Raw genomic sequence first — 22,354 nt, 5'->3', positions numbered from 1 at the left:
AAATGTTAAACCATGATTTTTTTTTTTTTATTTTTCTTGATTGATTTGAATGTAAAATGCATTGCCGTTCTTCCTAGAATTAAGTAGAGGAAAGTTCTCTTTCTTTTTGTAGATAATAATTGGTACCTAGCATTAGCACAAACATTTAAACATGAAAGTGCAAAAGCAACGAGAAAGTAATCTTGGTTCATGATTTGATGTTCCGCAAATCAAAAAAGAAGAAGAAAAAAAAATGAATGTACAAAAAAAAAAAAAGAACAAAGTAGATTTATAAGTATGCATTGAGGATTAAATCTAGTATGCAAGATATTGGTAGATGTCCTCCAACTAGGCAGCTTGCAGTCCATCCAAAGGGATAGGAATAGCGACCTTTCCATTTATGCACCATATTACAATATTAATAGGTAATAACTTTGCATGAGAAAAAGAACAATGGCTCGAGTAGTTAGTTCCATTCATGTACTACGTCATCGTTCACATAATAACACTATTGCGCCTATGAATTTTGACATGATCTAAACCTTGCTCGAACTTGTAACAAGAAATGAGCCGGGTCAATCCTCAGGATCCGAGTCAAGCTGGACTCTCACGTGACCGACGTTGGTGGCGAGTAATTTGTAATCTTCACGTGACTGACACGTGACATACCTCGGCCGGTCCGACATACGGTCCCACACCCCCAATAAACCATCGGAAAGAGCGACTCCAGAAGGACACTGCGTCAAAAAAAGGGGGCAGGGGGGCCGACCACAGCCGCCAGCGGCAACGGGGACAGCAGCCCGCCGCCATGAGTGCCATGAAGTTCTGCCGCGAGTGGTACGTAATTCCCCTCGCCACCTTCTCCCTTCCCTTCCGTCTCTCTCTCTCTCTCTCTCTCTCTCTCTCTCTCTTCCTCTCTTTTATTCAGCTCTCATCATCTCCTTTCTCTTTGGAGGCAGCAACAACATTCTGTACCCAAAGGAGGACAAGCAGAAGAAGATCCTTCTCTTCGCCTGCCGCAACTGCGACTATGAGGTCTTCTTCGTCTTCCTTCAGCGCTCGTCTTTTCTCTTTTCCTTTTTTCGTTGTTTTTTTTTGAGTGCTGGGATGATCTTTTTTTCTGCAATCACGAGTTGCTAGGGTTTTGTTTTCTTTTTCTTTTCTTTTTTGCGATCAAAGCTAGTTAGAATTATTCATCCATTTGCTCTATCTAGTTTTTTTCGTCCACAATCGATCGCAATGGCATCTCCACGGTGTGATCAGTTTCTAACCTAACGCTCCGCCTGCTTTTAATATGTATCCATCTTAATGTTCTCATCTGTCTCGCTCTCTTATGGATGTCGGGAACAAGAAACATTGTGCTATATGGAGTGTCCAACAGCGGGGATGATGCTGTTAGCGTGGATTTGAGTTACGACGAGATTAGGGTTGTAGTACAGGGTTACTTTCGAAGGGAACCTTACGAGCTTTAGCAGTTCATGATAAGGTGGTGGAGAAACATACTTAGATGGTCGTGAGATGATGTGTCGTGGTGACTTAGTCTGGCTTTTTTACGGAATCAGCTTAGGATTTAACAGGAATAAGTGGTGAAAGAAGAAGAGATATATAGCTTGTCCTGGTATAAACATTGATTGTTATAGCTTTAATTTCTATGTCTTCACCAGCCTTTACTGTTTTCCGACTAATTTCATGTTCTTGCCTATGTTATTTTGTATATGTTGGTGCTTTTAAATTCTAATTAATCAATGCTTTAGTTTGTCAAAGCAATATCTCTCTGAATATATGATCTTCAATATGTATAGATTGTTTAGGCCACAACCTAAAACATAGGCAACCTTCCCAATTTTTCAATTATACTCCTTTAGCTAACTTCTTCAGTTATGCTATAAGTTGTTTAGACCACATTCTAAATTTTGTCATTTCTTTTATAAAATTCCTTGAGGTAACTTCCTCAAATTTGTTAAGCTTGTTAAGATCATATTCCACGTTTCCTTCAATGTTCATGATGAGATAACAGCTTAAGTAGCTGGAAACTTCGTTTGTATCAGTGAAAAGTTCTTCCACGAGAATGATCTCATCCACCATATATATAACTTGATGCTAGTGATGCAAAGCAGGTGCAGAATGAAGGAAAATTTTTAATGTCTTTGACTTGGGAGCTGGGGCTATATTTAACCTGCAGATCCTGATATCCAAACCATCTAGAAGTACTGAAAAACCTTTTCGATCTAGTTATTCATTTGTCATGGATCCTGAAACTTATAAAGTTATAGCAAAGTTGAAAGTTGAGCAACTAGAAGACATTTAAATACAAGATCAAAAAAGGTATAGTAAATTAGCTGTTCATTCTAGAGATTTTTTTTGAGAAAATTGACATTCGCATGGCAACTTTTGCTGGGAATTCAGCTTTTTGATCTGTTATCTTTTGTTAAGGTGCATGACATGGTAGATCCAGTATATGCAATTCACATTCGAGGAAAGGATAAAAATGTATAAAATGAAATAGAAAACAAAAATAAATATAACTGACCAAAAATTAGATGTAAACGATAAAATATAAAGTACACAAGAATTTAAAATAACATAAATAAGATAAACTATATAGATACAATGTAATAAAATAAAATGGGAGAATATTAGATGGATGGATAGGTTCTCACCAACCTTTCTTTTACATTTTAAATGGGTCTTTCAGTAATTTAATATGAAACCAATGCCTTAGGTGTTTAATCTTAGTTTTGGTATATTTTCTGATATCTTGATTACTCTTTATCAGCCGAGATCCTGGATTATCTTTTTCCATCTTTCGATCTTAGTTGACATTGGCCATTTGCCAAGTTGAACAATATATGGGCGCTAAATCCTTAATTATTACTCCAAACCCCAAATAGATGAATTCCATATAGATAAATTCCATCTAAGTGAAAAATGGGCCTCAAACTTATCACTGGATGACTTTATTTAGACAGGATTATAATCATCGACTCCGTGCAAACAGCTCCTCAACTAAATTAAACATGTGCATATGGTAACCTAATAACTGAGTGGTTCAGATCACATCTTCTCTAGGAGATCCATCCGCAAAAATTATCACAGTTCACGGGATAATATGGGCTGAAAGTCGACCAGGAAATTAGACTTTTGATGAATCTGTGATGCAGCCCTGTTGCTAGGTATGCATGCGAGAGGGTCTGCAGGCCTTTTGGAAAGGAATATTTAGGTTTTCCCAGATTTCTGGGTGCTGTCCAGAAATTTCAGCAAGCAATATGACCCAATTTAAGTGCTGGAACCACTAGGTTAGGTTTTCTTAGCACAGTGGAAAGAAGAATTAGGTTTAATTGCTGCTCTGAAATTTCAACATGCAAAATTTCAGAAGATGTAATGGACAGAAAATTAATGCTTTAGAATGTCAAAACTTCCAATAAATGGCTAAAGAATAGCTGTTCATGATTTTGTATGAAATCTGAATTTTGATAAATATGATCAGCATTAATAGAGGAAATATCCAGTTGGCAATTGATGCAAAAGTGGCAAAGAACGCTAGCAAAGGATGTAGAGAAGGAAGCATATAGAGATGAGGGATGGAAAAGGAAGAGAAAAGAGGGAAGGGAAAGAGAGAAGAAAGCACCAGGAAGCCTGGGGAAGCAGCCCCCCCCCCCTCCTCTTCCCTCCCTCTTTCCCCAGGTCTCCAAACACTGAACAAAAATATAGCATGTGACCCTTTCAAATAAAACTCCGAAACCACCTTTTTTTTTCTCGTTTCTAAACCATACTCTACGAGTCTTACTGTTCATGACAGTAACTATAAACAGTAAAGCAATAGTAAATTGTTTTGCAACTAAATAAGGGTGGATATGGCATGTTAACTTGAATTATGCGCATCTGAACATCTGAATAGCTATAGATGTTAATCATTTTATGCAACATCTCACTAATCATTTTATGATTTGTATCATTTTAAAACAATAAAATACATTATTTAGATTAAATCAGGATCATAAAAACATCAAAAAACATCAAGAAAACAACAAAAAAAATCAAATTAGATTTAAAATCATTAAAAAAGTTTTCAAAGAGCGATTACCAATTAAATATTCTTGAAAATTTTTAAAAAAAAGTGGGTGTGCCAGTACGGAACCGGCCTGCCCTATCCATATCGGTTCGGTACCAAACCAGTATTGAGCTGCATCGGCCGTCGACCGATACGGGTCTGAGTACCGGTTCGGCGGACCTACTTTGATCCTTCATCCTAAAAAACTAATATTATTTCTTTGTTGTCCTATTCTCAGCAACAAAGCTGCTTCAAGCCCTAAACTATCCTATTTCTATTGTCATCTCATACAACTTAGGCCATCCCAGTTCTGTCCTGCATCACTAAGCTTTATTATATCAGATTGGTTTATCTCTGTGGATTCTGATTCATTATTAGTTCATATTGAAGGATAAGTCTTCCACATTCCAATTCCTTTTTGAAACTACAGGTCGACTCTTATTTGGTCTCATTGATCATCTTTTCAGGCAGCCAAAATCTAAGATCCCATCCTTGCAAGGGACATTTCTATCCTATGTTGCTTGCATTCCAACTGTAACAAAATTTTCTTATCATTTCATTTTTAGTGGTGCTGCTCCATTGAAGTTTATATTGAAATAATATCTTTTCTGATGCAGGAGGTTGCCGACAGCTTTTGTGTCTATAGAAATGAAGTGCACCATGCAGTTGGTGAACGTACTCAAATCCTACAAGATGTCGCAAATGATCCTACTCTTCCTCGCACCAAGGATGTCAGATGTGTGAAATGCGACCATCCTGAAGCTGTGTTCTTCCAGGTCAGATCTACTTCACCATATGTAATGTTATACTGATGAGCACAGATGCTGAATTAGATGGTAGGAGTCTGGTTATTGATATCATTTTTGAATAACTCTTCCTTGCATTGATGTTTGAAGTAAGAAAGCTTGATTTTATATAAGATCACCATTTTGGTTAAATTTGATTAAACAACTTTATTGATGTTTTAACTAATCATGTCAACACAACATACTGATAAATTCATCACAGAACTACCATCTTTGAGGCACTTAGAACTGCTCGTCTCGATGGAAAAGGGATTTGGGCCACCTTACAACATGTGAACGGAGTTTGATGGGGAAGACAGAGAATTAAGGTTTTCAAGGAACGTGCTTCTGTAGTCATGATCTTTTAAGGAGAGCTGGAAACATCATCATGGTTGGTTTTGAATGGTCATATGCTAAGTACTCTTAAGAGAGATCAAACCCCTAAAACCTTCTTAAGCTGGGGCTTGAAGTAGCTTGGACCTCAGATGATGGGTCACAAATAGCTGACACAATAGTAATGCATACATCTTAGTGAATAGGTGCCTATGATTTAAAGGAAAATCTAGTCTATTGAAATAAACCTATGCTTGGTGAATGAGGATTCAGGAGTGGATTTAATTCGAAAAAGCCAGTGGATAATCTCTTTTGTATAGTTCAAAGGTGTTCAATGAGGGGGTTTTTAGGTTCAAAAAGTTTGAAAGTGTTTTGTACAGTTATCAGCATGACCTCTAAGATTGTTGTCCAGTTATGTCTATCGTCTTTTACAGCTTCTTTTAGTTATCGACAATGATCAATAAATGTTATCTTGACGTGGTCTTAGCTGTCATTACAAAGATTTTCATTGTCTAATGAAGTAAAATAAAAAAATACTAGAATATATCTTCTAAAGATTTAATCTTAAATGTTTCTTGAGTTGTGTTGTTGCATTCCAAAAAGGCCTAGTTTTATACTAAGAACTGAAAAAAAAACAGAAACAGACAGTTATACTAATTCTTGATGTTCATTTCTTTATTGAGTCTGATATTTTTCATGGAAAAATAAAGACATTGTTCTATCCTGTCCATATATTGTCCAGTAGTAAAATGTATTTAGTAACACCATTTCTTACTTTATTAGCTCAGTTGAGCACAATTAATGGCACTTGAGTTTCCTCATTATTTTCGGGTAGGTATCCAATCATGCACTAACTATTGCACCTGTTCCAACAGTGGAATCCTTATGAAACATCTTCAAATTTTGTCATTGGATTTGCAATGATGCATCTGTGGTGCTACAGTGTTACTTTATGATGCTTTCCTTGTCGCTAGGATGAGATGGTGACATGATGCACCATGCATCACATATTGAAGTAGTCTCAAAAGCACTCTATCAGTCTGTTACTCAAATCATCTACTCTCAGGATCCTTGATGGATCCTTGTAGAAACAGTGTTTGCAGCCTAGAAGTAATTAAGTTGCACTAGTTCTAGCAAACTGAAAATTCTCTTGTGAGTTGTGACATGTTTTTATTTACATTTGTCCGTGCAATTTTTAGTGTGCTGTAATGAAGTTAGTGATTCTTGAAAGTTCACTATTAGTTCTTTACCAAATTCAGTTATATGGTATTTTAAAACAAATCTATCATTATTTTGATTTTATTTAATTTTTCAATGCTTTGCTTTGTATAGAAGAGTTTGTGAGTGAAATTGTATTAGACATCTAGTGAATTTTTCCCAGCTATTTGTGAATTGTTGCTAAGAGTAATTGCCACATGGAGTTTGCAAACACCTTGCCATTTCAAAGTACTGAACAAATTTACTTTTGTACAATATATTAGGATCATATTTTCTATATCCTTTTATTGTCCTTGTTATTTGGAGAAGAACTGAAGGACCTGTAGGATAATGTCCTTTTCTTAGCCTCAGGAGGCGAGAAAATTGAAGGTTCCAAAACACCATCTATCTGTTATGGTTATCACATGCAGCATTAGAATATGCTTCATGAGATGTGATATGAATTTACTACAGATTGCATAGGGCGACAATGATCATGTGCATGACATGCAACGAGCTATTTATTTGATGATAAGATAAACTATTGTCCTTGCACTATTTTTAGCACATTTTTACCCAAAAAAAGCTATTTGTAGCATGTAGGATTTGGAAGAGTTCCGCTATGATTTATACAAAGCTTTGAACAACTATTAAGGGCATAGGAGCTGCAGTGTTAATTAAACCTGGCATCAGGCATCATATGTCATTGTGAATTATATGCTTATCCTGAAAAAGTATAGGCCCTTGAGGATTAGATGCAAATTTGAGGCCAAAAAGGTAGGGCTATGGTCTGTCTCAGAAGTGCTACATATTCTTCTTTTGAATGTGGGATTTAACAACGATAATTGTTAATGATCATCACGTTCTTGTTGTGTGGTTGTAAGGAGTGTGGATTACCATGTTGTGATTATATTCATGAAGCTTGCTGCTAAAGTCCTTTGCTTAACTCATCAAGATGACTGTTTCTAGAGGTCCTGCTGTGAGTTGACTTCTCAATGCTAAGGTTTAAAAAGGCATGGGCATTGGAGTTACCATGCCGTAGAGTCCTTAAAGAAGGCATTACTTATACTCACTTGATTATCTAGTGGAGCTCTAAGCCCAATTTCTTTGTTCGCTTCAATTTGGCAGATACATATGTTAAGCTGCCAAGGCGTGTACTCAGGAAGTTATTTAACCTTTAAATTACTTTCGGATATATAATTCAAAGAATAAATTAAAGGAAACATACACGCCTCAGAGTGTCAACATTCACATGATAGTCTGGTGATGATTCTAGCGACGTGAACTTTTCATGTATTTTTGAATGTGACTGTTAAACATGTGTCCTGTAACAAGTTCAAGAAAATCCAACTTCAAAATTTCACATATATGCAAACCAAGTTCAAACTATATCAAGAACCAAACTCCTGCTTCTTGGACTTCCTCGTCTTGCAGTTGATGCCAGTAGCTCTTGTTTTTGCCTCTTTTGAGTTTTTTTCCCAGTTTGGCAAGGATTCTTGGAGTTTGAAATTAGAGTCTTAAAAAAAAAAAAGAAAACATACTTGAAACAGACGTCAAATTATTGTGTTTACTGTACGATTGATCGAAAGTTAAGAACCAATACTTGCAAGTTCTAGTGTCTGATGTGATTAATTGATGATTCTGAAAGTTGGTATTCAAGTAGTATCTTACATGAATGCACTTGCAGCTCTTCAGAGACATGCCACTACCTTAGAAAAGCAATAAGCGTAACGTTGATGGATGTGCTTGGTGGTAATGAAGAGCCATGTTTCTCAAATATCATACTTGTTCCTGGTGATCCCATTGTTTTCAGTAAAATCTTGTTTCCTTGGCATCATCAAGAGGAGATACCTGGATGATTGAATGTATATGGATAGCCATGCATTCTTACGTTGACATCCTGGAAATCAACCCACATTTCTTTAGTCCACAATACCCTCTCTTCTGAAAATTTACTGTAGCTTATCTAAATCTCATTACCCAGCACGTGAGATGCCATATTCCACATCTCTTTGCATGCTTTTGGAATCGGGTAAATTACATGCAGACCGCCGAATTATTGCTGGCTAGTTTTGCAAATCTGCTTTTCTAGACCTGCTAGTTAGTTTATGTTATATATAGCTGATGTGGCTTATTTATGGAATTGCAGGCTTCTAGTAGAGGGGAAGAAGGTATGACCCTGTTCTTTGTCTGCTGCAACCCGGCTTGCGGATATCGGTGGAGAGATTGATGAGTAGATGCCACCGTGCAGTTTATGTCATGGTGATATGACTCCATAAGAGCTTTAAATGGCCTACCAATTTGCTTATTTGGCCAAGAAAAAACCTTGAGCATTCCAGAGTTAAGTACTACTTGTGAGTAGTATCATATGTCAGTGTGGGATTAAGCTTTTGGTGCATCATCTTTGCGTCATGAGTTTCTTTAGCAACGATACTAGAGCAGGTACTACACAAATAGAGAGTGGCCACAGGATTAACCTTAACACTAGTGCAGATTAGGGAGCTAGCTTCTCTCCTGACCATTTATCTTAATTCCAAACTATTTATCCTACCTAACCTTCATTAATCTACGTCCAGAATAGGTTGGTGTGTCGTGCTGTCACCTGTTTGTGCCCTTTCAGGTCCTGTTTGGATTTCATGGAATTGGGAACAGGATTTCCCATGTTAAAGTATAACGGGCCCCTCCGAAGCCAACAACAGTTGACATTCGCCAGCCTATTCCTTAGGGATGGCGAAAATCCTCGTAGAAGGCGTTCCCTCCTTTTGACAACCCCGAAAAGACGACGAAGACATCAATGGTATCCAAGTTGCTTAAGTATTCCTATGCGTCCTGTTCCATGAAAGACATATGAATCATCCGGTCGGACCTGGGTCAAGCTGAGGAGTTCGTTTACAAGCAGTGCTTTCTCAAATAATCTCTCCACCACTGTTTCCAATTGACATCTGACGCCATCCATACGCGGCGCCCTCATCTTTTTAAAGTTGATGTGGCATCAAGATGAGTCACTATTCTCCTGTCCAAGCTCCATCTCCATCAATTCTTGAAAATTTTAAAAGAAGCTATTTGGAAGCACAAAAGCACCTCCTCAAGTCCAAACAATCTAGGTATAAGATCTCCCGGGATCTTTTTATTACAAAAAAAAAAAAGAAAAATCCGGTCCTGCGAGTAATGATGAGCAGAAAGTTCTTTATCTATGGAACTTACAATTTATTTATGAGTTATTTATAATCAATTTAAGATATTTTAATATGTTACAAACTAATAATACCATATACTGTAGCCCCCCCCCCCCCCCCCCCCTCCCTTTTTTTTTTGCCATGCATCATTTATTACTCTTCTATAATTATTTTGTAAGAAAAAATATGTAAACATTTTAAAAATTTGTATGTTGGAGGAGGCAACGGACAGTTTTGCAAAGGTATTTTTTAACTTTTATTTTAGTTTTTCTTTGGATGGGATTTATCAGATGTTTATCCAAATTCCTAATCCTTTCCTCTAGTCAAGTAGCTGAATCCATTACTGTTTCTTATGCAGTCCACGGCTGTACAAAAGACAGGCTTCTTTAAAGTCAATTTGAATAGGTGTTTTTTTTTGGGTAAAATGTGGTACAAATGGATAAGTGCGATACAATTTGAGTAGGCTTTTTAAAGCTCAATTTGAGTAGGTGTTAGCAGAAAATGTGATACAAGTGCGATACAATTTGAGTACGCTTCTTTAAAAGTCAATTTTTTTGGCAAGTGTGATGCAATTTGGATAGGTGTTAGTAGAAAATGGGACGCAGATGGATAAGTGTGTCATGCCTGGATATGGCTTAGGCTGCCGCAGTCAGTGGGCTGGAAGCTGCATTCTTTGGACTTGGTCGTAGTTGCAGTCAGTTGTGGGCCTGTGGCCTCATGCTCTTTTTTTTTGGAGTACAAATCATCTACGGCTTTAATTAGACACACCATGTGTCCCGAATAGATTCGGCCCAGTTCGTTGACCGGCCCATGTGCGTGAACGCCAGCACGAATCTTAGCGCAAGACCCGAAAAAACAAAAATCATCTCATACGGCCCGTAGATTCTAAAAAAGAATTCATCTTCTTCGGAGATATTTAGGGCTCCATTTTTTCTAGTCTAAATATACGATTTTGGCTATAAAAGCAGCCCTCACCTTTTCTCCATCTGGTGGAAAAATTTTTTATTTAAATATTTTTTTCAGAAAGAAATAGTTTTTACATTTTTAGTTAATTATAGAAAAGTGACTTATTCCGAAATACTTTATGTTTACAAAAGCATCTAATTGTTTAAAAAAATTATTAAAAAAATCTGTTATGCCTTTAATAAAAAAATATTTTATTCTATCTAAAAATTTAAAGATATTTTCAAAAAAAAAACTCGAATTTTCATGCTAAAAATTAAAATTTTCCATATCCCACACTGTTGGAAACAGCTCGAGAATACTTATCATCTCTCTTACATTGGAACAGCCCTAACGCTGTTCGGATAGTAGTTTGTCCCTGCTTGCGGTAATTGTAGCCTATCAGGAGAATCGATGACTGCATCAAAGATGCACTGCTAGTACATCATCCGATCTGAGAATTCTTAACTGGCTATTTACAAGGGATTATCCCGGATCTACACCGAGGTATTGACAACAATTCTCAAATATTGTAGAACAAAATGTGATACGATGAGATAGAATGCAATATAAACAGAGATACGGAACGAGTTACCTACTCCGTTAATTGTGTGCAGAGAAGACTTAATTGTATACAAAGAATACTTAACTGTGTGTAAAGAAGATTTAAGTATGTGCAGGGAAAACTTTTTGCAATATTGAGCCGTCTTAACTTAACTGTGTGCATAGAAGATTTAACTATGTTCCAAGATGATTTAACTGTATGCCAAGCTAGATTAAATATGTTTCAAGCTTACTTAACTATATGCCAAGAAGATTTAACTATGTGCCAGAACAGATTAAGTGTTGAAACATTGATTAATTGCGTGCTAAGCTTACTTAAATGTGTGCCGTGTTATATTACCTGTGTACCAAGCTTACTAACCTATCTGCAATGATGAGTTAACTGTGTTCGAAGCTATATGAATTGAGTTCCGAGCTTTATTTATTTATTTATTTATTATTTTATTTCATTACAATATATTTATTTATTTATTCGTTCATATATATATATATATATAATTTTCTTTTCTTTTTTCTTTTTCTTTTTTTCCTTCTTTTTCTTTCTTTTTCTTCTTTTTTTCCTTTTCTTTTCTTATCTATTATTTTATTTTATTACAATATATTATTTATTTATTTCTTCATATATATATATATATATATATATTTATGTATTTATTTATTCATTTATTTTTTTTTCTTTTCTTCTTTTTCTTTCCTTTTCTTCTTTTTTTTTCTTTTTCTTTTCTTTTTTCTTCTCTTCTTCCCTTCTCCTTTCTTCTTTCTTCTCCTCCCGCGAGGCCGGCGGGGCTCTTTTTCTTCCCCTTCTTCCGAAGGGGATCGTGGGGACGGGGGCATTCCCGGAGGTGCGGAAGGGGGCAGGGCCGTGGCGGCCGCGAGAGGGGGCGGGCCGTGACCAGCGGCTGCCGCGGGAGGGGGGCTCTGAAGGGGGCGGGCCATGGCCAGCGGCGGCCTTTTTCTTCCCCTTCTTCGGAAGGGACCGTGGGGGCGCGGCTGTGGCGGCCGCAAGAGGGGGCAGCCCGCGGCCGGCGGGGGCCTTTTTCTGCCCCTTCGTCGGTAAGAATGGGAGATCAGTTGGGACGGGGGGTATTTTCGTCTTATGTTGGAATTTGGAAATGTGGCTGGATGGGTTGTTAAACAATCAATTAACAGAGAATAAACGTTAGAGACCGGTCAATAGATGGACCGGTCATTAGCTTCCCCTTGTTTTTATCCGTAATAAAGGCAGGGGCTCCGTTGCCTCCCTTATCATCAAAAGAGAGAGATGGCCGAAGTGACCTCCCAGTCCCTGGGTCACTCCGTCCCGGTGGCAAACGTGCAAGCTCTTGCAGCTGCCATCGATGGCCAGACGGACATCCCTCCGAGGTACATCAGGCCTGAAGCTGAGTCCGATCCAATTGCTCGTGATGATGACGGCCAGTTTCCAGTAATCGATCTCAAAAGACTGCTCGATCCCGAATTTTCTGAAGACGAGACTGCCAAACTTGACCATGCTTGCCAGGAGTGGGGTTTCTTCCAGGTTAGTTTTGCGAACGCCATGAATTTACTCCGAGTTGGCTGTTGATTACTGAAATATAATATATAGTGGATAGGATGTGGAAATCGAGAAAAAATACAGGTCTAGCTATGGATCTTCTTTGTTTACAAGCCTATGTCATTGTACAAGGCATAAAAACGCTTGATAGATCATGTTCAAGGCCATACTTGAGTGAATGCTCATGTACGCTTGAACAAATTAAGCATGGACAAGGCTTGGCAGGGGCCTGCACAAGGAATTTAAGGCTTTGTCATTGAGAAAAGTTAACAAACATATAAGTTCTCCAATCCTATTTATGGTTGGGAAATATAATTTCAAAACTTCTAGCTTAAGCTAAGGAGAGGATGTTTCAGGCAGAAATTGAAGGAAGTGGAGGGGTTGCAGTTGTGAAGTTGCACAAGATTGCAGTCATTTTAAAGAAACTTGGGAGATGTTTCACAAGTGCTTAATGGAATTAATTCTAACCAGTGATCCCCACCTTATTCTCTGTACGTACGTAGATATAAGGTACAAAAGAAAAGATAGAGAGTGGTTGCAAGTCTACTCCCACACGTCCTAACATATATTTTTCTAGTACTTCACATCTACGCAAGAAATATTTTTTCAGATTTTCCAACTTGCTGGTGGAACTTGTTTATGTCATTTCAAAGCTCTTGCAGATGCATAGGTTATTTTAAAAAATGCCTACAACTCTGAGGCTGCATGCTTTCCTATCTGCCTAACTCGTTGACTGGAGGTAAAGATTTGAAATTTAAAAAATTTACAAAAAATAATTCGCTAAAAGTTCAAAAAAAAATATCACAAACAAATAAAATTTAACATATAAAAATAAAGAAAACAAAATTATGAAATACTTACATGTATTTATTTAGGTGAAAAGGTTGGGAGACATAAGAAATTAATAACAAAGCAAACTAAGTAGTGACAGCATATAGTATCATTAATTTGTATTTTTATTAAAATTTCTTGAGTTATTCATGAATAATTTTTATATAAATTATAAAATATATGCGTAGCTTATAAAATATTGAATAATTCTAATTAATTAATTATTTTTAAAATAACTAATTTAAAAGAGAGAGAGAAAATTAGAGTATCACATCTCGGCATTCTTTTTTTTTTTTTTGAGGGTCGGATATTTGACTCTTTCCAAACCGTGGAGCATTGAGAGTCTCATATGTTGGGATGCCTTTTTATCTCAACAAAATCTTTAGGAGATTGATGCCTTGCATCATCATAATGATATTCATTCTTTTTTTCCTCTTTTTTTTTGTAAACTATTTGGAGTTGGCTTTCATTAACAAATGAGAAAAGATTGGTGCTAAAGCTATGCGTTAACTGAAGCATATAATCTATTTGCTCATTTGATTTGCTTCCAGAAATAGAGAATAATACTCCTTTTCTTGTGAAGGATATCCCCTTTTTGTTTTTTTGAGAATGCTTGTAAAGTATATATGTGTAGAAGGGGGCAACCTGACTTCTAATTGATGGTTGATAAACAAATATAACGTAACTTATGACTGCTTGAATGCTGAGAAATTAAGGAAGATGGGGTATCCTTATCCAATTTCTACTGAAGTCAAATTTGAATTGATCTAATCATAAGGTAGTTTTTTTTTTATTTTTTGAGAAGAGGATGGAAGAAAATCAGGTCAAAATTAGGTGATAGCAAGACTTGGATTCAGGTACTTAGTGCCAACCTCCAAAGACTTTATCAACTATACTTGTTGGCATTCTCAAAAAGTACTTTATGCTATTAGGGTTAATGGAATTAAAAAAAACATCCACATGAGGCGGCATATATATATATATATTCTAAAATATTTCTCTATATTGTCTCAGTTGATAGGGCTTCGTTATGTTTTTTTTTCTTTTTTGTCGATCATTAACTTTGAGCAAGAGAGGACTCTGCATCTATTTGCTAATTTAATTGAATCAAGGATTCAAGTAGTTGAGTATTGATATGTAGCTTTCACGTATGAAAAGAGATTGCGCGATATTGCTTAGATGCATGAAATGGAAATAAAAAAAATAAAAAGATTAATGTAGAACTAACTGTTTGCTTTACAGAAGCTGCTCTGAGTTCTTATGCATTAACTGGACTTTAGAATGACGTTGTGGCCCAATGAGTTACATATGGACGGTCACCTGTTCAGTTTTACTGGCAAGCAGAACATGACCAAGAGTTTCAGTGACAATCAGCATTGGAGAGTTCTATTAGACTTTCAAATCTTTTAATGCAATAAACTTACTTGTTTTCATTTATATTTGTTTTAAGATTGGATCATCCTTACCCCAAGATTAACAATACAATCATAATGTTTTGGCAGCTGATAAATCATGGAGTTCCTGATGAAGTGATCAAGCGAATGAAGGATGACATCATGGAATTCTTCAAGCTTCCACTGGAGGAAAAGAAGGCGTTTGCTCAGCTACCGAACAGCCTCGAAGGCTATGGCCAAGCTTTTGTGGTCTCAGAGGACCAGAAGTTGGACTGGGCAGACATGATTTACCTCATTTCTCGACCACTCCATTCAAGGAACATGAGATTCTGGCCTACTCACCCTCCCACATTCAGGTTCACAAAATTTTTGTGCAGAAGTTTTTGGTTTGATGTCAAGCAGCCTAAATATGAATCCATTCTAGTTTGTCAAGCATCAACCCTTCATTGGACTGCATAGATTGAATCTTATACTCCATATTTCAATTTAAAGAGCGACTTCTAACGCTTTCGATGCCCGAGGTTTTCGATGGCTGCTAGGATGCTTTTTGGGACTCCAATTTTTCTCTCACGCAAGATCTGGGTAACAAGGAGCTTTGGCTCTTTGACTAAGATTTACTATTTAAATGAATACTATAAGTGAAAGAAAAAGGTACTGATGCAAATTCCTCTTCTTATAATTCATAATGGTCCAATATTTAGGAGGTGCATCACTAATTTGTTCATTCTATTAGTTTCGATCTTATCCTTCCTTAGAATCTAATAAAATAAGAGAAGCATAGTTAGACTTTCTAAAAAAATTTCAACCTCTCAGTCCTGAACAGAGGCTCAAGATTATTTGCATCAAACAGATTTGGCATATCTATTTACGCCATACCAACCTCAACCGAGTGGTACGGGGCGTATCGTACCGATACTCGATATGCCAAAAAAATATGTACCGTACTGTACTAATGTGACACTGATATGGGGTCCAGTACCGAGACGGCGGATCTTGTATTTAAGTATAATTACCATAAACATTTGTCCTCTAAACTTTTTTTAATAATAAGAATAACTCTAGTCTAATTAATTAGTATTTTCTTGAGAAAATAGTGTAGTTAATTAGCACTGTTTTATATGCACGTAGAATGCATGAGGAACCTTCAAAAAAAAACAATCAGTGCATCTGTCACTTGAGAAATATAATGGCTTGGGAATTCTGAATTCCTCCATCTTTCTTTGAAAAAAGGCCCTTAAAGTTGACCCCCCTTCATAGGTCTCTGTATTGGTAATAATTTAGTTCCCATTGCTCTCTCATATCTTAGTATCATCAAAATGTATTTTATCTGTTTTTTGGACAATTTCAGGGCTACCCTGGATAACTACTCGTTGGAGCTGAAGCAAGTGGCAGGATGTCTCCTTAAGTTTCTGGCTAAGAGTTTGGGGCTTGAACCAGGGATAATTTCCAATATTTTCAAGGACCAGCCACAAGGAGTGAGGATTAATTACTATCCACCATGCCCGAAAGCCGATAAGGTGTTGGGCCTCTCAGCTCACACAGATGCCACCGGCTTGACATTGCTCCTTCAGGTAAGTGACGTTCAAGGATTGCAGATAAAGAAGGACGGCAAATGGTTCCTTGTGGACCCACTCCCTGGTGCTTTTGTTGTTCAAGTTGGCGATATCCTTGAGGTAACTAACTCTAAAGCTTATTTTTATTCAGTTTAATTGATGTGTTAAATTGTTTTTCTTTAATCAATCTGTCATAAGTGCCCAGTAACTATTTTCAAGATTTCAGATTCTGAAAGCCTACATTATATTCATTGCATAAAACTAACTTAAGCTTATCTCAAACCTGTAATTATTTGTTACCAAAGAAACCTACAATATATTGGTTTTCAGAACCTAAACATTTTTTTAATGAAATTGGATATCACTCCACCCTTTTTTTCCGTAATGAAAATTGGGCAAAGTAATCCTCCCTTTCATCAGGGGAAAAAAGATTTTAGATTCTGAAAACCAATATTTTGTTGGTCCTTTTTTTGGTAATAAATATTTTGTAGGCTTGAGATAAGCTTAAGCTTCCAAACTTTTGCAATTTCAACTGAAGTTTGGAGCATGGTGTTTTATTGATAGAACTTGTCACATATTAATAATGTGAAACAAGAGAGAGAGAGAGAGGTAAATTATTCTAGCATCAGTAATTTCTTACCTCATCGTCGTTTCATGCCACTAAAGTAATCAAAATCCTATATCAAGGACTCTGTTCATGCCTTTCTTTTAAAGACGGTCCTTATTTTTAATATGCGAGTCCTGAGATATAAGAAGAACGCAGAGAAGAAGAATGAAGCAGGAAACACGTTAAGAGGATAGTTTGTTTTAGACCATTAATGAAGACATGCCGAGATATAAAAAGATTACAAAACACAAAAATTCAGCAGGAAACACGTAAGAGAATAGTTTAATTCAGACCATTTAAGACACGCCGAGTCAGATATATTTGCACAAACTTCCGGACCACCAGATGGCGATTGTTTGCTTTGTAGGACGCCATGAACTAATAAGTTCAGCACAACAAACAGGTTATATTAGTTCCACAAAAAAGATTTAAGCATTTTGATTGAGAGATGGAGAGAGGACTGAGTTTATTTCATATGACTGACGGCCAATTATTCTTTGAGACAGATATTGAGTAATGGAAAATATAAAAGCAGCGTGCATAGGGCCACCATAAACACCGAGAAAGAACGCCTCTCAGTCGCTGCATTCCATGGTCCAGACCATGACTCCATGGTTGGCCCTCTTCGGGAACTCCTGAAAGGAGGCAAAGAGCATTATAAGTCGATGAGCTACCAAGACTACATGAAGACCTTCTTCTCCGCAAAACTTGAAGGCAGGACTTTGTTGGAGAGCATGAAGTTGAACGATTAGAAGACTGTTCCTTGTAACAGATGTGATCCTGTAGCACTGGTTTCTATCTCTATCTCTCTTTAGATAAGTCTAGTGGATAAGCTCCTTGTAACTAAGTTGTTACGTTGGAAACAACTCTGAACTTATCTCCTCGTTTCACCAGTTCATCAGAACTATATATGTACCTATACAGCATCCTGGTTTGAGTGGGTTAATAAATTATTCTCTTCATTCTCTATATTCCTGAGAGAGAAAATGTTCTATTTGCTTTCGCTCTATGTAATCTTCAACTGGAGGATATGAGTTGGCTCGGTAGGACTGCTCCTTGATTGTATTGTGAAACTATACATAGATAATCAACAACACCATTAACAAAGATCATCCTTTTTAAGAGTGAAAACTATGTGTACGTAGTTTTCCACTGATTGAGTTTGGTTGGAAACAGCTACAAAAAGGAGAGTAGACGATTTACCAACTGGCCTTAGACTACTCATCTGTATGAGCAGCAGCATGAATTGCTGCCTGAAAACGTAAACTACCCAAAAATTTCGGATCAAAGAAACTGAAAGCAATATTCTTTCAGGAAGGGCACTTTATAGAGCAGAAGAAAGAACCATAAGAAAAATAATTCTGAACAGAGGTAGACATACCCTGCAGAATTGTAAGTGCACCTCAAACAAATAGAACAACTCCTAAGCTTTGGACATTGGTGGCTGATTCCTCCCCACCCTTGTGTTCCTACTCTCACCGTTATCCACAGATCAGGGCTTAGGATACCGATCAAGTTTTAGATCGTCGCCAATTAATCTTCACTTGGAATCCTTAGCAAGAAAACTCCACGGGCACGAGGTCTTATTTTATTATTTGCTCTGCAACTCCAGGCACATAATTATTGTGGAAGGTTAGCATTTAACTTCAGTCCAACACATGCTCTAATACCAAATTATAAGCACATAACTCTTTTATTTATAAGTCAGATACATACTTAATTTCGATTCATTCTCCAGGTAATCGTCATCAATTCCTTCTGTAGTACACTCTCATTAGCCTTGTCGACGCTGATTAGATTTGGCAAGCAAGTTTTCTGCGTGCAAGCTCATTGGATCATTTTGGGAGAATTCTGGATGAATCTAAACACCCACACACCATGCTCGAGTCCACTGTACAATGATTTTTGAGGCTTCTTGGCACAAAATATTGAGATTTTCTCCAGAGCTCTAGTCCTCCGGTCCAGATATCTCTTCAACTACTCCATCTCTTCGCCATTGTTGAAGTTCCAAGTGCTTATCTTAGGGGACCAAAAAGGAAGTGCCTCCTTGAAGCATCCATTTCCATACACACCAAACTACTTCCACATGGAGTACAAAATACCGATACAATGGATGAAATCTGATGGCTTCCATGATTAATCTGCATTATTAACAATTGCAATCTCTCATTCCATGCTCACTTGGGTACATAGCTGTTGCTCTTCAAGGATTGCTGAGGCATATTTATATCGACAACCTTCAATAACTGCAGCATAGAGGACAAGGCCAGCAAGCTAATTGGCTGCCAAACTGCGACTCGGTGGAAAGATGGATGGTATCCAATGAATCATCAGTGCCGACAAACATGAGCTAATCTTGTTGCCGGATCATTGAGCTCCCTATGGCCCTGGTAAAGTGGCTTCCCTGGTCGCCATTTGGCTTCCCTGACATACCAATTCATGGTCCGATAAAGAATATATGCATGTAATGACCTATCACGATTTAGAGGACTGAGTTTAGATCACTTAAAAGGCATCTTTGTTACTTTGGTGAGCGTTAATGAGTTTCTCCATGGAAAAAAAGATCTTCTGAGAACAGCGTGGGAGAATTACCATATTCTCAAAGAAACGTTTGGGAGCAAGTCTTATCTTTTTATAAAACATCGAAGAATATAATTATAAATAGAAGAATTTTGCTCATACTCTGTTAGTATAATAGTTAGAGTTGCCAACGACCTCTTTTCATATCCTAATTGCATTGAGAAATGACAAATGCAGTCTCAAGTTGGTGACGTCCATCAGGGTAGTTGCATTGTTTTTCTGCTGCCCGTGGGGTTGGTTTTGGATAGTATACGGTGACATGACATGAAATGTTTCAATAAGAAAACTACCAACTTTTCCTTTTGTTTTCTTTTACTATATTCATGAAATTAAACAGAGGGATTCAATTTGTTATTACCAAAACAGAAGGATTAACCTGCATTTATCATTGATCTTAACCATTCATATTTAAATCAAAGCACCAATGCATTTTGGTTACCCGAAACAAAACTAATTAGCTACTCTCCTCTCCTCTTCTCTTGCAAACCACCCGATGGTGACCGATAACTACGCTCGCATTTTGCATGGTGCAATTTTTTATTTTTATCTTATTTTGCATAATATGGAATTATGGATGGAGATAGCCACAATTTATGTACTTTTGTAGAGATAAAATTGTGATTGAGAAAACAAGTATGCCACCATCAAAGCTTTGTGTCATTATCTTGTGTATCTGATCCTAACCATTGAAATACTCATTGAAAACATCATGGTCACATGATTCAACCCTGTATCTATAGTGACTAACCAATCTTCTACTTGTCTATTATGTATATCAAATTTTTTTTTATTCGCTTCATAAAGAATGGAAATGGTCATGTCCTATATCATTGTGGATTTTAAATTTGATCTCCCAACATAAAGTTGCCGGCAAGTATCTAGATGACCGCAATCATGTAAGAGAAAGTAATGAGAATCAGTGTAAGCGTGTGTGTTGGATCCTGTACCTTATGAGATCTTAAATATTTGTATAGAATTAAAAAAAATAAATTTTTTTAGCTAATTTTTTAAGATAAAGTTATTACAAAAGTATTAATGACAATAGCACTCCAAGCTATTTAATAATTGTACTTTTATTTTTTTAATTATTCCTTTTCTCATATTACTTTCTTGAACAAGAGACGAAGCACGTTTTGCTGCTGCGTTTCAAGCATCAGGTCACATCTCCAGTCCAAGCCATTGTGGCCTACGACCCTGCGATCTTATCCCTTTGCGGTGCTCTTCGTCGCTCGCTTTCGAAGCACATTCCCCAAAGCACGCAATGGAGGTCGGAAATCCTCCACGAGAAACATTAAACAAAGAGCTCGCCGAAACAAGAAAAAAAACATCAAACAAAAGTTACGGAGAAACACCATGAAAAAATATCAGCCAAGAATTTCACAAGGCATTAAAAAAAAAAAAAGCAGAAACACACTAGAAATAAATACATATAAAATCCATTAGAAAACAAACACGAACCTGCGAGGAAAGCAGTCATCCGGAGTTCTCCTATTCTTTCTCCCACACATTTAACGAGAACCGTTACTAGGCCCAATTAAACTGGCTTCCAGGAAATTTAACTAACTAATGGATTCGCTTACTCCCTCGTGTGCTTACCTCCCTCGACCACGGCCGGGTCACCACAGCTTGTACCCTCCGCCGTCCCTGACGGTCCGAGGATGGGACGCCGATCCTCCCCTCGGAACTCTCTAAGCTCGCTGTTTCGATCGACGACGGTGACCAGACTCCGGCCCGACGACCGGAGGAATTTTTTGGACACTATGACTGGTCAAAGAAGTGGGTCGGTCTTCCACGTTCCCGTGGGGTCCATCGATCGGAGGGCAGTTGGTGCACTTATCCCGCGGCGCGTAAAACGTGGATCGTTGCGATGCACGGACAGGAGACGCAGGAATCATGCGGCAGTGGAAGCATGTGAGGGGTGATCGGCTCTGTGCGGTCTGATGGGGATCGGACGCGTGAGGATCCGAACATGTCTGCCGACCTCGTTCTCCTTCTCCAGATTCTGTCGAGCGTTCCGTACTGCACGTCGACGTCACTTTCAGCCATCTTGATCCGGAGTTGCATGGATTTGCTGTTCAACGTTGAATAGCATTCGTGGGCTAGTATGTGCCAGTCCATGTTGTACTTTTTATTTTCAAAATACCATGAAAAAAATCATTTCTCTACCACCGTATGCTATACTTTTTTTTCCCTTTTTCAAAATACGATGGGAAAATCTGTATTTCTCGGCATCTTTTAAGTATCCAAAATCTACTGCGGTATCCTAAGAATTCAAATTTTATCAAATTCAATCATAAACAACACATCGACTCATCATTAATTTTAGAAAGATTTGTACTATAATTTTCTCTATCCATATGGATCTATATATGATACCTAAGTTTTTTCGGGCATAGACTCTCACACTATTCTATGTTAATTCTTGCCCATCAACCGTCTGATAAAGAGTTGAAAAATGCTATGGCAACTCAGAAATTATGTAAAATAAAAGGGAAAACCGCAGCCTACTAGCAGCTCCTCCTTTACTTCTTTAGTTGTATACTTCATAATGCCTACTTAAAAGGAGAAAAAAAAAGGAAAATTCTATCATAATTCTCATAGGTGGTGATCTAAACATTTTCTACGCCTTAATTAACTAGAGATTGTAGATTATTGAGATGCAGGCCAGTAAACATGCATTTAGTCATTATAATGACAACAATCATCGAATCTTTTTCTAAAATTTATGATCAATTTTATAAGTATTTTATGGGATCCATATGAATACAGAAAAGCCATCAGATGCCAAGATCGCATGTTGCATGTGATTGCAGGCAGCACTTGTCCTAATC

At 37.3% G+C, this 22,354-nt stretch overlaps 2 protein-coding genes across 2 annotated transcripts; both read left to right on the top strand.

Annotated features, from left to right (window-relative positions):
- The first annotated feature begins 31 nt into the window (after positions 1–31).
- LOC103711648 (DNA-directed RNA polymerases II, IV and V subunit 9A-like) lies at positions 32–8,998 on the top strand. The gene is made up of 4 exons (XM_008797884.5): positions 32–816; positions 939–1,014; positions 4,648–4,806; positions 8,495–8,998. The coding sequence occupies exons 1-4, from the start codon at positions 788–790 to the stop codon at positions 8,573–8,575; spliced, it is 345 nt and encodes a 114-aa protein (XP_008796106.1). The 5' UTR covers positions 32–787; the 3' UTR covers positions 8,576–8,998.
- A 3,195-nt stretch (positions 8,999–12,193) lies between these two features.
- On the top strand, positions 12,194–17,912 carry LOC103711647 (2-oxoglutarate-dependent dioxygenase 11-like). Its single transcript, XM_008797883.6, has 4 exons — positions 12,194–12,543; positions 14,892–15,139; positions 16,132–16,456; positions 17,450–17,912. The coding sequence occupies exons 1-4, from the start codon at positions 12,289–12,291 to the stop codon at positions 17,693–17,695; spliced, it is 1,074 nt and encodes a 357-aa protein (XP_008796105.4). The 5' UTR covers positions 12,194–12,288; the 3' UTR covers positions 17,696–17,912.
- The last annotated feature ends 4,442 nt before the right edge of the window (positions 17,913–22,354 follow it).

Source organism: Phoenix dactylifera, chromosome 6 (assembly GCF_051530095.1).
Source record: "Phoenix dactylifera cultivar Ajwa chromosome 6, Ajwa_hap1_PhDact_Kaust_v1.1, whole genome shotgun sequence".
NCBI lineage: Eukaryota > Viridiplantae > Streptophyta > Magnoliopsida > Arecales > Arecaceae > Phoenix > Phoenix dactylifera.
Note: the sequence above shows the minus strand (reverse complement) of the source record. Positions and strands in the feature narration are given on the sequence as shown.